Genomic DNA, 21,411 nt, shown 5'->3' with positions numbered 1-21,411 from the left:
CTTGTTGTCTCGGATTCTCCAGCATCTGCAGTTCCTACTATGTCAGAGAGACAGAGAAAGCAGAGTTAACGTTTCGAGGGCAGAGACCCTCCCACTCGCTCTGAAAACAACAAATGCTGGAGATCACAGCGGGTCAGACAGCATCTCCATGGAGAGAGAGCAAACTGACATTTCGAGTCTGGATGACCCTGGCCCACAGTGATCTGCAGCATTTGTTGTTTTCAGTTCGGATTCCAGCATCTGCAGCAATCCTCCCCTTGCTCTCCCTGGAGGATGACAGTGGCCTTCCTAACAAAGCAGGCCTTCCTTCGTGATGCTGGAGGGGGGAGGGGGACCAGTGAGACCCCGAATCCCGCACCCACGCACGAAGTGTGTGTACTCTGGCTCGCTCACCTCGTCCCGACACTGCTTCTGACACATCTGACAGTACCATCGCAGCTTCTGCAGTCCCTTGGATTTAATGCGGTTGGCGATGGCCTTGGGAGTCAGGAACTCGGCTTTGCCCATCCTTCAACGCCGATCGAATTGCGCAGGAAGTGCTGACGTCTCCGGGATCCGCAAGAAGTGTTGACATCACCGATGCGTGCTTCGTCACCGCCTTCCACGCAACTGCTTTTCCTAAAATCTTTTCTCCCTTCCTCTTTGTGTTTTTCTTTCCGTCAGAGATAATTTAAAATCTGAGGAGAGGAAATATTTACAACTTTACCGCAGGCATCTCCGTTGCTGGTGAGGATAGTTTGAATGGCCTCTGGGATCTGGAGTTCAAACACCTGTTTGGTCGTAGTTTATCGGCGGCTGAAAGGACTACAGCTCCCAAAGTGGAGCGCGCGACGCAACGGGCGGTCACGTAGACCAATAGCTGACGCATGCGTGATTGCAGAGCGCTGACCTTCAGCCGTATCCGCCCGGGAAGGATTCACCATGTTGGCAAGGAGCAGTGCTTTGCTGTTTGAGCCCCAATGGTAATGGACATCGTCTCTTCGTAGCGAAAGTGCGCCTTTTTCTCCTTTCAGAGAGGAATGTTTTTTGTCAAACTGCAGGGTGATACGGTGCTCCCTGCGTACGTTTTCGATCTGGGCAGATGACCCTTGGCTTGGAGGCCTTTTCCAAGGAAATCCTCTCTCTGCCTGTCCTCTGTCCACTTCCTAGGATTGTATTTGATGTGGCCTCTGGTAACTGACTGGGAAGTTCTTCCTTCCTGGTAGGCTGGATGGAACCTTTTTTTTGGAAATCAAAATGTAGCATTTATATAGCGCCTTCCACAACCGCAGACCCAAATCACTTGGCAGCTCTTGGGATGGAGTACTGTTTTGAAAATGTTGTAATGTAGGAAATTTGCAGCCAGTTTTCTCACAGCAAGTTTTCTCCCCTCTTTCCCCCCCATAATAAATGTGACAACGACCAGATAATCTGTTTTGGTAGCGTTGTTTGAAGGGTAACTATTGGCCAGGACACTATTAAACTCCCCTGCTCTTCAAGATAGTACCGTGGAATTGCTTTGTTGTGTCCACCTGAACAGATAGATGAGACTTTAGTTATAAACAAATTGGGCAGAGAAATAATGTCTGTTGATCCAAAAAGGAAACAGAAAATGCCAGAATATGCTGCAATTTTTAAAATCTGAAATCGGGCTTTTTTGTTTTGAGACTTTATTAGCAGTATTATCCAGTTATGATTTACAAAATGTGTGAGTGTGTTAATGACTGTACCATAATTCTTTATTCTCCATTGTAGAAGAGGTGAAATAATATATCCAGTGAGTCTCTGATTTATAGACTTACAAAAGTGATCCCATACAGCAATGTAATTTTAAAGATCTGACATCCGATCATTTCCTCTACTTAGGAAATACTATTTTTCATTATTCTGCTTTGTGTTCAGATGTGTGTAGAAATCAACTTAACAAAGGAATGTGTTCGCAACCTGGAGACTGCCTGTAACTTAGTTGGGCTGCAGGGCTAGGTCATCATGATATACATTATTAATTTAAATGAATCGGCTAATTACATAAATAAAACAAAAACAATGTGATGTTATTGAACATGATGTAATTGTAAATATCCCAATGGCATGAAGTCCAATTAACATGTTTATGTTGTGGTCTAAATGCTGGATTGAATTGGGTAAAAATAGAATAGCAGTTACTGAATGATGATTTTACACCTAATATATAATAAAATCAAATTGAATCAAGGTATAACAGAAGTTTGGTCAAGGAATCGTCTTAATATTTGTAACATCTAACCCTTTTCCATTTTGAGTTCGAATGCGTTTACCTGGGTTCAAAAATTTGCAATTTTCTTGTACATTGTTTTTTTCCATTTTATTCATTCATCAAGGAGAGGACTTCGGTTGAGATGTAATACCAAAAGAAGCAATAGATAAATGGATATTTTAACAGTTCCGCATGTGGAAATATGTATAATAAGGAAACTGGATTTCTCGTTATGATAGTTGATGTACATAACAGTCAAGACCCACATTGATCTCTTCTGTTAACATTGTGTTCAGCATCCTGTTAAATAATGATGAGGGTTGGAACTTGTGTTTCATTTATCTGAGTCTAGTTGTAGTGCTTTACTCCTGATCTGAATAAACAGGAACTAATTTAATACTGATCCATTATTGAACCTGAGCCACTTCTGTGCATGGTCTGTGTGTTGTATTTCCACAACAGTCTGTAGAGATATGCAGTGATGAACTATTTTCAGTGCTGGCTTGAAATACTCAATTGCTCTTTCAGTTTTATAAAAAATTGGTTGGATTTGTGCAGTGAAAGAGGATTTTTAGGATTGCCTATTCGTATTTTAAGATATTAGTACTTAACAAAATAATCAAAGTACTGCAGGTGCTGGAAATCTGAAACAAAAACCGAAATTCTAGGAGCAACTCTGATCTGGCAGCATATGTGCAGAGAAAGCAGAGTTTGTCCCAATGACCCTTATAAGATATAATACTGTTAGAGAAATCTAGTTGACGGAAGTATTAATGCATTTGCAGCAGCAAACCTGGCTACATTATAATCGATCAAAATCGTGCTGTGCCAGGATTTGGATTTCATTATATCTAACCATGGTCAATTCTATACTGAACAAGTGTTGGAATTAAAATGAAGCCTCCTATGATGCTAAATTATTCTGTTTATACCCAGAACAAATGCTCAACCCTTCTTTATGATAGCAATAGACACTTTTTTATATTAAGAGAAATTGCCACTGACAATAGTATTTCCCATTGTGCATTTAACCTAACTTTTCTATGAATTCCAATAGCAGAGGGAAAACGTACACTTGATATCCACCCTTCCAATGAAACACAGCAGAGAGCTTTATGAATTCTGATGTCATTTTGATTAGCAGCATTCTTTTTGAACCTCACCAAAAACTAAATGTCTTAAAATGATTTCTGTAACCATATGACCATTTGTCTTTGTGAACTGTTAGGAACGTCACAGACTAGGTACAATGCAGTATGTTGGCCATCATTTACCTGTCCTGCTAAATCCATTCAACTTTCAGAATGCATGAAATAATACTCTCAAATAAAAGCAAAGTACAGTAATGCCAGAGATCTGCAACAGAAAGTGTTGGACAAACTCTGATCTGGCAGCATCTGAAAAGAGAAACCTTGTAATGCTTAAATTACAGTATGACCTTCCTCTGATCTGGACAAGAGTGATAAAAACCGAAAGAACTGCAATGCTGTAAATCAGAAACATAAACAGAAATTGCTGATAAAGTTCAGCAGGTCTGGCAGCATCTGTGGAGAGAAATCACAGTTAACGTTTCAGGTTGAATGACCATTCTTCAGAGCAAGAGCCATTTTGGATTTGAAACATTAACTTACTTTCTGTCTCAAAAATGCTGCCAGATTTGCTGTGTTTCTCTGGCACTTTGTTTTTATTGTACAAAATTATACGAGTATAGTTCATACATTAAGCAAACAGCAACAAGGTGAACATTGCTCAGTTTAGCAATCAGCATTTATGCTTTCGCATCCCAAGATGTTAGGAATGTGTCCAAGAGCATCAACCGATAGATGAGATCACAGTCGCTAATTCCTCCATGACTTCTGTACAGAGAGGATGGTTCAAATTTCTAGTGTTCCAATCAAATAATATATATTTCCTGTTTAAATTTACTAAAGTCCAATTTCAATTACGTTACAGGGGCCAAGTTCGAAACATGGCGACCCTGAAGGATAGTAAGTAGCCTATTTTCTTCATTTTTACGGAACGTTGTTTGATAAATTGAAGAAGTCAATTGTGAATGTCTTAAGCTTTGATATTTGATTTATTATTGTCACATGTACTGAGATACAGTGAAGAGTACAGCTTTGCTTGCTATCCAGGCAAATCATACCTTACATATGGACAGAATGCAGAATATGGTGTTACAGCTACAAAGAAGGTGCAGAGGGATCAGCTTTGATATATGAGAGGTCTGTTCAGAAGTCTGATAACAGCAGGAAAGAAGCTGTTCTCAAATCTGTTGGTACCTGTTTTCAAACTTTTGTGTCCTCTGCCTGACAGGAGAGGGTGGAAGAGAGTATAACCAGGGTGTGAAGGGTCTTTGATTATGTTGGCTGCTTTCTAGAGGCAGTGGGAAGTATAGATGGAGTCAGTGAATGGAAAGCTGGTTTGTGAAATGGACTGGCCTGTGCTCTCAACTTTCTGCAATTTCTTGCGGTCTTGGGCAGAGCAGTAGCCATAGTAAGCTGTGATGCATCCGGATAGAATGCTATGGTGCATGTATAAAAAATCGGTAACAGCCAAAATAAAGGGTCACCAAATTAACCCTGAGATAAGGAGGAATGTCTTCCCTGAGAGCCTTTGGAATTTCTTGATACAGTGGGAATCCAGGGTTATGGAGAAAGGGTTAGGAAGTGGATGTGAGGACTATCGGATCAGCCATAATTCTGTTGAATAGCGGACAAGGCTCAAGGGGCCAAATGACCTACTCTTATTCCTATTTCTTAAGGTCTTTATAAAAGACATACGGTTCCATCACCCTGTTAACACCTGTATTTCTGTGTACTTAGAATATTTTTGCAAGGAGTCTGTGGTGCAGTGGTGGTGTCCTTACCTCTGGGCCGTAAGGTCCTGCTTCAAGTTCGATCTGCTCCAGAGCTGTGTCATAACTTGTCTGAAAAAGCAGATTTTATAATAATTTACTTTGTTTTAATGGATTGCATTAATAATGAGTCATGGAAGTGGTCAGTTGTCAAGCATACATTACGTTGAGAGATTTGTCATTATGATAAGTAAAACAAAACTGTATGTAAAATTCCGAGTTAAAATACAAAGTCAGTTTAGTAGTCCTGTGTCTGGGGAAAGAAGTGAAGCAACATTGGAACCCTAACAATGCTCTGAGTTTGCCTGAAAAGATCTATTTTAAACTGAATTTTAGTGTATGGAAACAAAGACTGCTTAGTCTAAAAGTTGGGGACAAAAAGTGAATCACTGTTAAACATGCAGGAATAGAATTTACAACTTTTATTAAGTGTCCTCATCAAAATTTATTTCTTGTCATTTCTACGGTTAGACATAAAAACCTTAACAGAAAACAAGCACTGAGTTCAAGTCAGGTGAATGATCTCATTTTAATTGGATAGTTTAATTATTTTGATTTTTTTATTTAAATTCCCCAGTGAAAGTACATTATTTCTGCCACAAAACAGTTTTTCATGTTCTTCCAGAGATACCCACAGCAGGTTATAACAGAATGTGACATTTGTAGACAGATCAGTAAAGGTGACTTTACGTTGTATTTTAGACTTTGTTATGGAATTTGAAAATACGGCCCAGGTAAACCACTGCCTGATTTAAACATTTGCCTATTTCAGTCACCAGGCGCTTGAAGTCCATCAAAAATATTCAAAAGATTACCCAATCCATGAAAATGGTGGCCGCAGCAAAATACGCAAGAGCAGAGAGAGAATTGAAACCAGCGAGAATTTATGGAACAGGAGCTCTTGGTATGGTTTAAAAAAAAAACTAAAATTATTGTATTATGACTATTTAGTGTAGATTGTTGTGTGCTTTTTGTTGTTTAGTCACAGATGCAGCAATTTTGGGCGGTGCCACGAGCCTTTTTTGGTCCATGTCCTACCTGTAGTGCTCGAAGGGACTGAAAGCATGTGCTGAGCAGCCAACTGAATTAATCCATTCGTTTTATGCTGCCTGCAAATCCTGCCCAAAAAAATCTCTAAAGTTAAATTAGAAACAGTTATTCCATTAATTTACAAATGAATTTAAATTGCTTCTTTCAGTCAAGTTTGCAAACTCCAGTTTCTATAACTGAGCAGTTAGACATTGTATGACTGCAATGGTTTAGAAATGCTATGAAGCTGCATCAGTGAGTGTTTTGACAGAATTACTCCATTTCTTTGGCAATTAGTACTGCCCATTTTTCCTTGAAGCCCTCCAAATATTGTGCATGTATCTTGCTGGTATTTGTAATATCTTTCTGTATAAGATAGCTGCTGTGCTGTTTACATAGAAAGCACTGCACTTGATTGTATGGAATTGATTAAAATGTAAAAGGTGCTCAAGTTTTGTTTTGGCAAATGTGATGAGTCACAATATGAATACAGGTTTTATTATTGACCCTGTTTCTTTCTCCACTAGCTCTATATGAAAAAGCAGAAATTCAAGCACCTGAAGACCAAGCCAGACACTTAATCATTGGAGTATCTTCTGATCGTGGTCTTTGTGGTGGTATCCACACTAATGTTGCTAAGAACATGAAAAGTCAAATACAGGAGTTGACTGCTGCAGGGAAAGAAGTTAAGATTGTTCCTATTGGTGAGAAGCTGAGAGCACTGCTGTACAGGTGTGTATTCGCTTTTGAGTCTGAAAACATCCATGTTCAATAACAAGTGACAGTGATAATTTACTCTAGACTAAAGTACTGTCATCGTAATATGACAATGTGGGCTGATGGTAAAAATTCAGGGCACCATTGGTTTTCTCTTTTTGTTATCTTCGTAGACTATTAACTGCCATTTTGAATGGCTTGCAAACTCACCATAACGTTGGTAGGGAAAGGTGAATGTGTATTATATTTCTCCGTAATCATTTGGAGGTCTGTGTTGTGACTACATGAGTTGCTGATTTTGCTGCTGGTTCTGTTTCCTCGTTAGACTCTTCTGTATTATATTTTACACTACTCAGTGCAAATGTCTTTGCATCAGGCTAATAATGAAGACAACCTGTCTTTCAGATTTAAAGTATGAAAGGTTATATGCTAAGTCACCCAAATGATTACTTTAGTGTTCATTTTGTGGAAAGGTAATATTCCAATACTGGTTTTAGCAGTACCATAGTCCAATAAATTGGAGGCAAACACAATTCTGGAATTACAGAAGTTGTAAAGCCATGTTCTGTAAGCCTGTTGGGAAACTATTCAGCAGTGTATAACTTTTTAAACCAAGTCCAAGGCTGACTTCATTCTTGCTTTAAATTGTAGAAACCATGGAAGTCATATGCTAGTGATGTTCAAGGAAGTGGGCCGGAAACCGCCAACATTTGGTGATGCTTCAATTATTGCATCTGAACTCTTGAACTCTGGCTTTGAGTTTGATAAAGGTTCTATTATATTCAACAGATTTAAGTAAGTTGCTTAGCAGGCCAGTTTGAATGAGTGTATTTATAACTTTAAAGTTTATTCAATGCAATCCACCTTCTCCCTTGATTGTTCTCTCCATTCAACTTAACCACATGTTTACTTTTTCCTGCTTCCTCTGTGTATCAATATTGCTATTGTTTTTCTTTTCATAAGCAATCCCTCCTTTTCAAATCCACAATTCTCTTCATCTTGCTCAAAAGAAAAGGAGGGATCTGTTTATTTTCTACAACTGGAGCTCCATCTTTAAAATGCATGAACATGACATTGCTTCCCAGCAGACCCCACTTACCTCAAAATTTCCTGCTGCAGTTTATTATTTATGGCTTCTGCCCCGCTCACAGCAACTAACTGCATCTTGATCAAAGATAAAAATGAAATCTCTATCATTGTGACAAAAGTGCACATCTTTGCACTGGGATACTTATACCAGAACTGAGGTGCTAGCATTATTGTTTTCCTCATTAGATTTGAAGAAGATTAATCTGATTCAGGAAGCTCACCATCACCTCAAGGGCAACTAGAGATGGGCAATAAATGCTGGCCAGCCAACGATGCCCATATCCCATGAGTGATGAAACAAATGACAAGGCATGTTAGATAACAAGGGACTTTTAATAAGAAAAGAGCTGGGGGCATAACATTCTATATAAATGCAAGTTGGTGAAATAAGTTGATCACCATTAAGGGAAATGCTGTGGGGTGTTGCAGTCATGTGGCAATTTGCCTACACATGGAGCTCTATGCATTATGGTAATTGTGTATTTAACTTGGACTTTTTTTTATAGATGTGTAACAATTGCATCTTAAATACTGCTACAAATAACTTATCCTTGTTTTTAGGTCTGTGATTTCTTATAAGACTGAGGAGAAGCCAGTCTTCTCTTTTGAGACTCTTACGAATTCTGGTAAGTTACCATGTTGTTTGTAAAGTAGAAAATGAATATGTGATTCACCTTGTTGAATTATCACTTTCTATTTATATAGCCTAATGTGATTTATAAACATATAATTGACATTGGTACTGCCGTTGAGAACTGTCACTAAGTTGAAATATCCTCAAGATAATTAAACATTATACTCTAACTTTGCAAAAAGGAGAAAGCGGTTTTGCCTGACATTGGTAAGATTTTAGAGTCTATTATTAAGGATGAGTTCGCAGAGTACTTGGAAGTGTGTGGTAATTTGGGCTGAGTCAGTATGGCTTTGTCAAGGGGAGGTCACGCCTGACAAATCTGGTAGGATTCTTTAAGGGGCTAACACGCAAGTTAGACAAAGGAGAGCTAGTGGACATGATTTATTTGGATTTCCAGAAGGCCTTTGATAAGGTGTTGCAATGGTGACTGCTAAATAAAATAAGAGCCTGTGGTGTCAGGGGCAACGTACTCGCCTAGATAGAGAATTGGCTGACTGGCAGAAGGCAGAGAGTAGAGATAAAGGGGTCTTTTTCAGGATTTCAGCCGATGACTGACTGGTTGAGTTCCACAGGGTCCACATTGAGACCACAACTATTTACATTATACATTAATGATCTGGACGAAGGAACTGAGGGCATTGTTGTGAAGTTTGCAGATGACGCAAAGAAAGGTGGAGGGACAGGTAGTGTTGAGGAAGTGGGGAGGCTGCAGAAGGACCTGGTCAGGCTAGGAGAGTGAACAAAGAGTGGCAGATGGAATACAATGTGAGGAAGTGTGAAATAGGAAGAATAGAGACATAAACTATTTTCTAAATGGAGAAAGGCTTCGGAAATCCAAGGCACAAAGAGTCTTGGGAGTCCTAGTTCAAGGTCCTCTTAAGGTTAATATTCAGGTTCATTGGTGGCTAGGAAGGCAAATACAATATTAGCATTCATTTCAAGAGGAGGGGTGTACAAGGCTGTGGTCAGACTGCATGTGGAATATTCTAAGCAGAATTGGGTCCCATATCTAAGGAAGGATGTGCTGGCATTGGAGAGGTTCCAGAAGAGGTTTATAAGCATGAACCTAGTGATGAAGGATGTGTCCTATGAGGAGTGCTTGAGGGCTCTGTGTCTGTATTCAATAGAGTTTTGAAGGATGGGGCGGGGGGAAGGATCTCACTGAAATTTACAAAATACGAAGAGGTCTGAACAGAGTGGATGTGGAGAAGATGTTTCCACTGGTAGGAGCCACGAGGGCACAGTCTTCTAATGAAGGGGCAACCGTTTTAGAACGAAATATGGGGGAGTTTCTTCAGCCAGAGGGTGGTGAATCTATGGAAATTATTGCCGTAGTGGGCTGTGGAGGCCAAGCCATTGAGTATATTTAAGATAGAGATAGGTAGGTTCTTGTCCAGTGAGGGGATCAAGGGTTACATGGATAAGGCAGAAAAATGGGGTTGAGAAACATATCCGATGTAATCGAAAGATGGAGCTGACCTGATGGGCCGAATGGCCTAATTCTGCTCCTAGGACTTGTACTTTAATAAGTAGTTATAAGTACAGTGAAAAGAACAGGTTAACATAGAAACTAAGACCAGGAGCAGGCCATTTGGACCTTGAAGCCCATTCATTCATTTCATATGATCATGGCTAATCGTTTATTTCAGTGCCACATTCCCACTTTCTTGATCCCTTTAAAATCTTTTTTAAAAATCTGTCTTAATGTCATAATAAATCTTTCAGTAGCCATATATGCAGAGATGCAACTCCTTTGGCTGGTAAACTATAATACACTAAAAATAGAACACTACTGTACTGGATTGTATTCTGTTACATTATGTGCATTTTCTCTTACAGACATAAGAGACAACAAAGTATGTCTGTGTCATATTTAAACCATCTAGTCCGTAGTAGTTGAGTATGAATGAAGCCTTGTCATGTGTGGTAGTAAACCTGTTAGTAGAGTTGCAGATATATTGCTTTTAATGCAAATTCTTGGGTACATTTCTATGAACCATGCAATGTATCTTGTTGTTAATCATGCATTAGATCAGATAAAGCATATAGGCATAAACACAAATAGATATTGCTGGAAAAGCTCAGCAGGTCTGCCAGCATCTGTGAAGAGAAATCAGAGTTAACATTTTGGGTCTGGTGACCCCTCCTCAAACAGGCAGCATGGTTCACTGTACCTATTTCCTTTAGAGACATCAGTAACTAGGCGATGTGGATTTAAAATAATTGGTAGAAAAATTACCAGAAAGCTGACAAATGTTTTCAACCAGAAAGCGGTGGGACTTAGAACTTTGTCTGAAAAGATGGTAAAGGAAAAGAAACCCTCATTGCATTTTTAAAAATGTACAGCATGCTTGAAGTGCTGTTATGTACAAGTCTACAGACCAAGGGCTAGAACATGGTACTAGGCTGAAAAAGCTGTTTTGCAACAAATACAAACACTAACTTGTCGCCATGTGTGGCAACATTATACACTTCGTCATGTGTACTCCTGTACTTGAGTACACGAATAATAAAATCTAAATCTAACAATGGGCAACTTTCAATATGATTGGGAATTAACATTCTGTGTATACATTTTTTTTTTGGCTGTCATCAACTTGTTCAGAGATGTTGTTATATACCTCTGGAGTAGATGGGACTTGAACCTGGGCCTCCCGGTCCAGGGGTAGTGACACAACCACTGCAGCCATAGACCTATATTTCAATCTCATCACATTTTTAAACATTGTATTGCTGTACTAGGAAATCATCTAGGACTAGTTTATTCATTGCAATAAGTGCAGTTTATTGTTGGAACTTAAATGTGTTATGGACCAGACCAAAGCCCCTCAAAACATATCAAGGAGATAGCCTAGATCCTAACTTTTATCTTCTTTACAGGCAAGTATAAGGTGCTGCGTTCTGGGTGTGATTCAATTGGTCACTCTACTAGGTTTTAAGCAAAACACCCTTTATTCTTTCACTACATTTACAATACAAACAAAAAAGAAGAATCGGTATAACTTTAACTCTATTGGAAAACATAACAGGATAATAGATTATTTAACTATTAAACAGCCATTCCAATATAGTAACATCTGATAAACACAGCCTTGGCAAAGGCATGTTCAGTAAAATAAATTGTCTCCCATGTGATTTTTCTCCAGTCCAGAAGAAACTAACACCAAGAGAAATTTCTGGCAGAGAGAGAGAACTCCAGTTTTTAGTTGTAGCAGGGATAGATGCATGGCAGCTTTCACAACCAACTTCCAAACTCAACAAGTGAAAACTAAGCTAAAACCCTGAATGTGTGGGAACCTGACTCCCCCCTTTATGCTGCTTCTATTGTTTTATGTTGTTTTATGTTTTTTGTTTATTGTCCCAGAGCGCCACAAGTTGTTTACCCATTATTGACTTGGAAGAGACAGGTTGACACCTCTGGTCTCAGCCTATCTTCATTTTAAACAAAAGGACAAAATACACCTCGTAAAGCCCGAATATCGTTACATATGTGTGTCAGAGTTGTTATCTTCTGCCTAGAAGATGTATTTCAATTTCTTGTAACAAGTAGAAGAAAAATAATTATTTCTTAAAATATTTGCCAGCCCACTTGTTTGCCTTTAAATTTATTCCATTCATTTGAATGTTGGGTATAGAAATGATCTATGATTGAGTGTTGCCGACATATTTATTCAGAATTGTTAATGTCACCCTATAAACATTAAGTACACATTATCAAAGCTCAAATATATTGTGTCTTTAAAAGTAACCCCATTCAAAAAAAACTCTGGCTGTTTTATATTTATCATGCAATAAGTTGAACTTGCTTTGGATTTAATATCTTTTTTCACATCATTTATATCATTACACTAATGTAACCCTTCCATATTTGTGATGACCTAGCCACTAATCAGTTTTTAACTTTATTTCTAGAGAACATTAGCATTTATGATGACATTGATGCAGATGTTCTGCGAAACTACCAGGAGTTCTCTCTAGCAAACATCATCTACTTAAGCTTAAAGGAATCCACCACAAGCGAGCAGAGTGCTAGGATGACCGCTATGGATAGTGCCAGCAAGAATGCTTGTAAGAAATGTTTGTTATCTTTGAAAAGTATCTTGTGAGCTTTACTCATTTTCTCCAGAATTACCCAGTGAGTTTGAGGTTTGACAAAGCAGGAGAGTGTCACTTGATATTTGCTATGCATTGAATTAGGTGAATCCACAGGAGCACTGCAGTATTCCTTAAGAAACTTGAGCCAATGGAGAGAAAATAAGCTGTGATTTCTTTTGATCATGACACATTAATCCTTGTATCTGGAGCATTAAGAGGCTCATGATGGGATAGAATTGGCCATGACTGAATAGTCCAATGATTATCTCAATATGTATCTCTCAGCTCATGTGAATGGTAGCCATTCAAACATAGTACTGGTGAGCAGCCATTGCCACTAGAACCATGCCAACAACAAAATAAATTAATAACTCCGAAGTAGAGTCAATTTTCTTTGGGGTGGGGGAGCAGGTGGTAGTGGTAAATTCTCTAGCATTATTTTCCATTGACCCAATGTCCACTCTTTCTTCTCTGTTACTTTTATCTTTTAGATAGAAAATATACTTAAATAATATTGTTGCTTCTTTTAGCTGAAATTATTGACAAGCTGACTTTGACATTCAATCGTACTCGCCAAGCTGTCATTACCAAAGAGCTTATTGAGATTATCTCCGGTGCTGCTGCTCTGTAAGTATTGTGGAGAATCTATTATATACTATAGGAAAAAATACTAATGGTTTTATTGAGGACCTCATAGATATGTATCATGAACAAATTGAAGGTGGAAAAATGAAAGCTTAATAACATGAAATTTAGACACCAGGATACGAAAGCTCTCCTAACGAACAAAGGCAGGGATAAAAGAATGAAAATAGGGGTGAGGCCATGAAGGCATTTGAAAATGATGAGATTTTTTTTAAAATTCCAGTGTTGTTTAACCAGGAGCTAGGCCAGTGAGCACAGGGTGTTGGTGAACCTCCCAAATCCAAGATCTCTGTCATCCAGAAAGTACAGAAACAGCAGGTGCATGGAAAACTGTAGCACCACATGCATGTTTCCCACCGAGTCTCTCACCATTGTGATTTGGAACCGCATCACCAATCCTTCACTGTCACTGGGTCAGAATCCTGGGATTACGTTCCCATAAGCACTGATTGTACCTCACACACATAGACAGCAGATGTTCAAGAAGACAGTTCACCATCATCATCTTGAGAGCTATTACAAAGTGTCTGTAAAGATTGGCTTTGCCAGCATTGTTCATTTTGCCATAACAAAAAAAATGACTGAGACTCGGTTTGAGTTGGGACAAAGGCAGCAGAGTTTTGATTGTCAATGAGTTCAACCTGAACATTCCACTAAATTTTTTTTGAACTGCCCAACCATTGTTTTGTGATTATCCCAAGTTTGTTCCCTCTTTTGATGTCTCACTGACACTGGAAACAGTGTTATTTATAATCTTTAATCTTGAATATCTGTTTAGTCCTTTACAACCACAGATGAAAGTGGGGATTCCTCTGCTTTCTGTACCATTTAAATCCTGTCTTTGTAAGAGTGTTTTTTTTCCCTTATACAAGTCTATCATTTCACATTCTTTTGTACAATTGGATGTGCCACCTGTCTGCTCATGGTTGTGGCTAATCCACAATATCCTGCAGTGTTATTTGCCATAGTAACACAAAATTATATGTGAAGCTTTGGTTTCATTGTATTTGGTTTTACTTTGTTACTTTGGTTTGTCACTGCAGCAGTTCTGTTCATGTTGTGTGTGGCTTTAAATTGCATTTTGTACATTTTCAGTTGTAGCTTCGTGCTTATTCCTTTCATGTTACCTTGAGTGCTGTTGTGACCACATTACTTTAGCTTTATATATGACTTGCTGTCCTGTTTATCATTTTGGGCTTAAATTCAGCCATAACTAAATTGCATGTATAGATTCATGAACCATTTTCTTTTTATTACTTTCTGCAATGACAAGGAGTTTTTAAGTTTGCTGCAGTATGTTTGGACCACAAGAGATAATGGTTTATGTTGGTACAACTGGCAAAAATAGATAGTGCTGAATGTGCAAGGGCTAGTAGTATTTTGTAGTATAGATCTTTGTTCTTCATGTGTATTTATTGCCATTTAAGAGAGGAGAAAATTTAATCTTTTCCCTAGTACTATTTAATTTCAAATTTCGTCCAGTAATGTAACCAGTAGTGGTTAGGTACATTCCATCACAAATGGGAAATACCTGACATCTGTTCAGTAGCTTCTAAGGAGCTGTCTATCTGACAACTTGCAGTTTGAAGCACAACTCTCAGATAATGTAAATGAAATTTTGTATTATATTTATTTCAAATACAGAAATGAGACACTTTTAATCTGTCCTGACTCTGTCCTATGACTAACAGTAAATATTTCATTTTTTATACTGACAGAAATGTATCTCAGTTGTGAAAGACAAGTTTGTACTTGTTCGTAATGGAATTAATTCTAATAAGTTCAATTACTTATGTTGTTAATTTTGCAGATAAACATGCGACTCCAGAAAGACACCAGTGGCAATAAACGAAAATGTTCGATGATGCTGATGGACAGTATTTCTGGCAAATTCATGGAAAACTTCTGAAATTTGTAAATTATAACAATAAAAAACCTTAGAAATAAAATGACGAATTTCTTTTTAATCTCAATTGGGGCAGAAAGTGGTTAACTTCTTTAAAAAAAAAAAAACTCCAGGGACATTTTGGTTCTGGAAGGGATAAGGCAAGTGGGCAGACATGCAGGAAATGGGATGAACACAGTCAAGGACCTGTCAACAACAATGGAGGGGTTATCTTGATTTGAGGATAAAAGAAGACAAGGGGAGTATTTGCTTCTTGTGAAAATGAGTAGTAATTCAGGTCTAAAGGTGAGAAAATTCTGTTAAATTCAGAAGACTGTAAATTGCCAATTAGAAAGTTGAGGCTATTAATTCAGTTTGGGCTGAACTTCATTGGAATAATTTGGGAGACCACGAATGCAGAGATCAAAATGGCAGTGACATGAAAATTTTAACTGGAGAGCTACTGGCAAGTTCAGTCCGACTTACAGTTGCAGGTGTTCATCAAAGCCACCCCATTTACATTTGCTGTCCCCAGTGTCAAAAAAACCACATTGAGAGCAGTGAATACAGTAAATTAAGATGGAAATACAAGAAAACCACTTTCAGTTAGAGGTAGTGTTTGGGGCCTCAATGAACAGGATTTAAAAGTACAGGTGTTTAATCTACTGCTCTTATATGGGAAGCTGGCAGTGAAACAATTAGGTCCAGGGTGGGGTAATACAAAAGTGGACTAGGGTAACATGGAGTAGTTTGTTCAGAATTCTAAATGTGATAAAAAGTTAGATGTAATGGAAATTGTGGAAAATGCATTTTTAAAAATTTTCTTGGGATGTCTTTGTTGCTGGCAAGGCCAGCATTTGCTGTTCATCCCTATTTGCCCTTGAACTGAGTGGCTTGCTGAGCCATTACAAAGAGCAGCTAAAAGTCAACTATATTGTGGAGAGTCTGGAATGACATAGACCAGATCAGATGACAGATTTTCTTTCCTGCAAGACATTGGTGAACTGGATTTCTGACACTGATGGTTTTATGATCCAAAATTACTTATCATCCAGATTTATGAATTGAATTTGAATTCCACCAGCAGCTTTTGTGAAATTTGAACCCATGTTCCCAAAGCATTAGTCTGGATGTTTGGTCTAGTGACATATCATTGTCCATAATTTCTCCTCAAGTTGTTAGATGCAGAAGCTGGTAGGGAGGAAGGTAAGGACAAAAGGGATGTATTATGGTTTGAGGAGACAAAGTGTAAAGCTAGAAATAGCAAAAATGCACTTGAGGGCCCTGTCAACCACAATGGAAGTGTGTCCTTGGCTGTGGAAGAGGGAGACATTTTAGAAGCTAGCTGCAGTAGAGCTGTCAGGAGAATGGAATTGAGTTCTCTCAAGAAGCAGAATGAAAGGAAGTATAAAGGCAGTGGCTGTGGAAAGCAGTGAATATGTAGATATCACATGAATTGTAGTCAAGGATATCGGCCCTGATAGCTACAGGAAAACAATAGCAGAATAAGGTTTTTGAGTAGATTTGTAGCTCGGGTTGTGGATGTTGTGGTTGGTTGGCTTGCCGAGCTGGTTTGTTGTTCCGCAGACGTTTCGTTACCCTGCTGGGTAAGATCATCAGTGCAGCCTCTGATGAAGCACTGTTGTGTTTTCCCGCCTGGTATTTAAACTCTGGTGTCCGTTGAGTTGGATTACCTCACTTCGGGTTTTCCTTTGCAGTGGAATATATATAGGGTCTAGCTCTGTGTTGGTTGATGGCCTTCTTAGTGGAGAACCAGGCCTCTAGGAATTCCTGTGTTTGTATCTGTTTGGCCTGTCCTAGGATCCTGGTGGTGTCCCAATTGAACTGGTGGCTTACCTTCCCCATGTGGATGGGGACGAGTGAGTATTGGTCGTGTCTTTTTGTTGCTAGTTGGTGTTGGTATACTCTTGTGGCTAACTTTCTTCCTGTCTATCCAATGTAATGTTTGTCGCAGTCTTTGCAAGGGATGTTGTTTATAACGTTGGTTCTGTCTATAATGGGTAGTGGGTCTTTGATTCGGGTTAGCAGTTGGCGTAGGGTTGATTGTGGGTTTGTGTGCTACTCTGATGCCCAGTGGTCGTAGGAGTCTTGTGGTCAGTTCAGATATGTTCTTGATGTATGATAGTGTGATGAGTGTGTAGTATCTTCCTGTTGCTGTTGTGTAGTAGGCATCGTCTGACCTAGTTGTTCAAGTATCTGTTGTCCTTGAATACTTGGAGGAGGCACTCTTTTTTTTTGGCGTAGTTCTGAGTTGTTGCAGTGTGTTGTTGCTCGTTTAAATAGTATTTTCACGCAACTTTGTGGGTGTAGAGTGGTTGCAGTTGAAATTCAGTACTTGGTCACTGTGTGTGGCTTTCCTGTCTACCTTCGTCAGGAATTTCCCGTTGGTCCTGCGTTCTACCATGACATCCAGGAATGGGAGCGGTTTGTTCTTTTCCTCTTCCCTGGTGAATTTGATCCCGGTGAGAGTGTTGTTTATTAGTTGGTGTATCTCCTCTAGTTTGGTCCGTTTTAATGATGACAAAGGTGTCATCCATGTATCGGATCCATAGTTTTCGTTTTATTGAGAGAAGGGCCAAGCTTTTGAGTCTCTGCATCACCGTTTCTGCTATTAGTCCAGAGATAGGTGACCACTTGGGTGTCCCATTGATCTGTTCATAGATTTGGCCAACAGAGGTAAAGTGGGTTGATTCTATGGCCTCCCGAAGGCACACAAACCAGCAGTACCCCTCAGACCCATCGTCTCCCTGCCAGGCACATAGATTAGCCAAGGAGTTACAACGGAGACTAAAGCACCTTGTCAGCAAGCCACCCCACTCAATCCACTCAGCCCAAGAGTTCCTCAATTACCTCAAGGACATAAAAATAGATGACGACGAGACCATGGCATCACTTGACATTACTGCCCTATTCACATTGATCAACATACCACTGGCAACACTACTAAAACAAGAATGAGACCCGAGTGACACCATCTCCACAGACAACATGCTGAATTTACTGGACCAATGCATCATGACCCACTTTAACGGCCAAGTCTATGAACAGATCAACGGGACACCCATGGGGTCACCTATTTTCGGAGGCTGCACTGATTATATTACCCAGCAGCGTAATGAAACGTCTGCGGAACAATGAACCAGCTCGGCAGGCAAGCCAGCCAGCCAACCAACCACAACAATAGTAGAATGCTTGAGAATTCATCACAATAAGTATAATCTGACCAAGAGTGAAAATAACCTGTTAGCACCTGCTTAAATCAGCCTAGACCAGCAGAACACCTTTTGAGAAGTTTCTGTCCATATTCATATTTGCTGAACCATTAGTTCTACACAAATGCCAGGCAATGACTATCTTGAATAAGAGACAATGTAATCATTGAATCTTCTACTATCAGCATCCTTGGGGTTATACTTGTTACATAAACAGTGGCTACAAGAGCAGGTCAGAGGCTAGGAATACTGTGGCGAGTAACTCACCTGACTCCCCAAGGCCTGTCTTCCATTTACAAGGCATAAGTCAGGAGTGTGATGGAATACTCCCCACTTGCCTCTGAGTGCAGCTCCAACATTCAAGAAGCTTGAAACCATCCAGGCCAAAGCAGCCTGTTTAACTGGCACTATATCCACAAGCATCCATTCCTCCACTACCAACACTAAGTGGCAGCAATGTGTACTATCCACAAGGTACTCAGACGGCACCTTCTAAACCCACGACTACTCCCATCTAAAAGGACAAGGGCAACAGTTACAAGAGAACACCACCAATTTCAAGTTCCCTTCCAAGTCACTCATCATCCTGACTTGTAAATATATCACTATTCCTTCACTTTTGCTAGGTCAAAATCCTGAAAATCTGTCCCTAAAGGCATTATGAGTCAACCTACAGCAGGTGGGCTGCAGTGGTTCAAGAAGGCAGCACACCACCTTAATGGCAGGAAGGGATAAGCAATAAATGCTGGCCAGCCAGCGATGCCCATACCCCACAAATGAAAAAAAGAAAAACACCAGGCAGCACACTTATTCAAGTTATATCTTTTCTGATGTTTATATTGTCCCTTCAAAGTGGAAAACAACACTCTATTAGAAATGCAGCAGACCTCCAGCATTTATTTTACCATTTTGTTTGACAATGAGGACAAAATGTTGATGGAGCAAGGCTATATGAATAAAGGAATTAAACTGGAGAATTTTCAATCATATGTAAAACTGGCAAAGTCTACTAAAGAAACTATACAAACGACTGTCAGTATTTGCTCATATTTCAAAATTGCATACACAGAAATAAGTTATTCAGCTGAACTGACCTATGCACGCGCACTTATTCCACAAGGACTCTTCCCACCACATAGTTGTTCCACTCATTGATCACTCAAACCACATCTAGCTTCCCTTTAAAATTGCCCAGTACCACTTATGCCACAGATCACCAGCTGCTGAAACCTACACACATTACTTCTTTTCTCTAAACTTGTCTATTCCAATCCACTCCTGGCCATCTTTATACATTCAACCCTTTATAAACTTGACTTCATTTAAAACTCTATTTTTGTGCGCTAAGTTACACCAAATTCTGTTCATCAAGTATAAGTCATTGGCCTACAGAGCTTCCTGGTAAAGCAACATCCCAATTTAAAAATTCTCGCCTTTTTCAACTCTCTCTGAGGCCTTGCCCATCATATCTCTAAGAATTGGTACTGGAGGGTGTGTTTCTCATCCATTCAAGCCCAGCCTGATCCTAAGTGACTTCTCATCTGGCATACTGACTCATCGAATCACTTATTTAGTTAAAGTATTGGCAAGGAACTGCACTCATTCCTTTTCCTGTATGTAGCAATCTGAACTCAGATTTAGTAACTTTCCCTAGCTGCTCTGCCCTTTGTTGTTGACCCTCCAATGGTGCACAATCTACCTGTATGATGAAGTCATCTAATGTGTCACAAAGGTGTCCTATTTTTCAATGCCCATTGGTGCAACCTCTCTCACCTGCTCTCCTAATTCTGGTGTCCCTAATTTTAATTGTTTGAGCATTGGCGGTGAAGTTTTCAGGCTACCTTAGTTTTATACCTGGAATTCACTTACTTAAAAAAACACTGCTCTGCCTCACTTTCCACCTCAAAGACCTCTGCAAAAACTTGCTGCTTTGAACATTCTGGAAATTTCAGTTGCACATGGACTGTGGAGGGAAAGAAAATTAGAGGGAATGTTGGTAATAATGTCATGGAATAAGGCCCTTCAACTCATTGTGCCCTCACTGGTCATCAAACATGCATCTATTCTAATCACTGTATCAAATGGCAGAACAGGATCAAGGGGCTAGATTGCCCATTCTTGATCTAGTTCTTATTCTAATTTTATTGCCTTTGTAGATATTTACAATCAACCTGTTTGAGATGTTATTACATGTGTCTGGAACAGGTGGGACTTGAACCCAGATCTCTTAGCTTAGAGGTAGATACACTACCACTGCACCATAAGGGCACCAACAGCACTTGGTTTTGCATTTCCCAAGGACTTTAACCTTATATCCTACACCATTTAATGTGTTCATCAAAACACTTCTTAAATGTCTTGTGGGTTCCTGTCTTTATCATCCTGTCAGGCAGTGAGTTCTGAACACCCACCTTCTTGTGAAAAAAAAACCTCAAATCCCCTCTTGACCTCTTGCTCCTTCCCTTGAAACTGTGTCTCCTGATTTTTGATCCCTTCACTCAGGGGAAAGCTATGCCCCTCAGAAGTTTGTACAGCTCAGTCAGATCCTGTTGCCCCCTCCAACCCCTGGCCTTAGTACTCTGTAGAAAATAACCCCAGCCTTATCTTAAGTAGTAGTAGTAGTAGTAGTAGATGATAGTAAAATGTAGGGTATGCAGGGTATCCTTCTTAGAGAAGGATAATAGGTCGGCACAACATTGTGGGCTGAAGGGCCTGTACTGTGCTGTACTGTTCTATATAAGTCTCTATAGTCTTAAAGGTGTTTGATAAAGATTTATTGTCTACCAAGTGCCCACTCATTGCTTGGCTCCATGCTCTGGGAGGCCTACCTCCCTCTTCTATCTTACCCTTTATGCCCACCTCCCCCTAACCGTGTTCTCCACTCCCCTACTTCTCTTCCCCTCCCTTCCCCTCTCCTCTTCCCCTCTCCTCTTCCCCTCTCCTCTTTCCCTCTCCTCTTTCCCTCTCCTCTTTCCCTTCCTCCCTTCCTCCTCCCCCTCCCCTCCCCTCCCC

At 39.6% G+C, this 21,411-nt stretch overlaps 2 protein-coding genes across 3 annotated transcripts in view; one reads left to right on the top strand and one right to left on the bottom strand.

Moving 5' to 3' along the window:
• kin (Kin17 DNA and RNA binding protein) overlaps positions 1-724 on the bottom strand; it is a 21,152-nt gene extending 20,428 nt beyond the window's left edge. Inside the window, exon 1 of the mRNA XM_048610082.1 lies at positions 394-724. Coding sequence (XP_048466039.1) covers positions 394-507 — 114 coding nt within the window. The 5' untranslated portion in view covers positions 508-724. The remainder of the gene's footprint in view (positions 1-393) is intronic.
• A 104-nt stretch (positions 725-828) lies between these two features.
• On the top strand, positions 829-15,223 carry atp5f1c (ATP synthase F1 subunit gamma). 2 transcript variants are annotated; one of them, XM_020519906.2, is made up of 9 exons: positions 829-962; positions 4,169-4,203; positions 5,845-5,976; positions 6,629-6,833; positions 7,470-7,613; positions 8,469-8,533; positions 12,454-12,609; positions 13,167-13,263; positions 15,092-15,223. In XM_020519906.2, the coding sequence occupies exons 1-9, from the start codon at positions 922-924 to the stop codon at positions 15,093-15,095; spliced, it is 879 nt and encodes a 292-aa protein (XP_020375495.1). In that variant the 5' UTR covers positions 829-921; the 3' UTR covers positions 15,096-15,223. The 2 variants fall into 2 exon arrangements, with proteins under 2 accessions (XP_020375495.1, XP_020375496.1); XM_020519907.2 differs by lacking the exon at positions 15,092-15,223 and having other exon boundaries at positions 832-962; positions 13,167-13,267.
• The last annotated feature ends 6,188 nt before the right edge of the window (positions 15,224-21,411 follow it).

The sequence above is a fragment of the Rhincodon typus genome, chromosome 22 (assembly GCF_021869965.1).
Source record: "Rhincodon typus isolate 14 chromosome 22, sRhiTyp1.1, whole genome shotgun sequence".
NCBI lineage: Eukaryota > Metazoa > Chordata > Chondrichthyes > Orectolobiformes > Rhincodontidae > Rhincodon > Rhincodon typus.
This window is presented reverse-complemented; position numbering and strand designations above follow the sequence as displayed.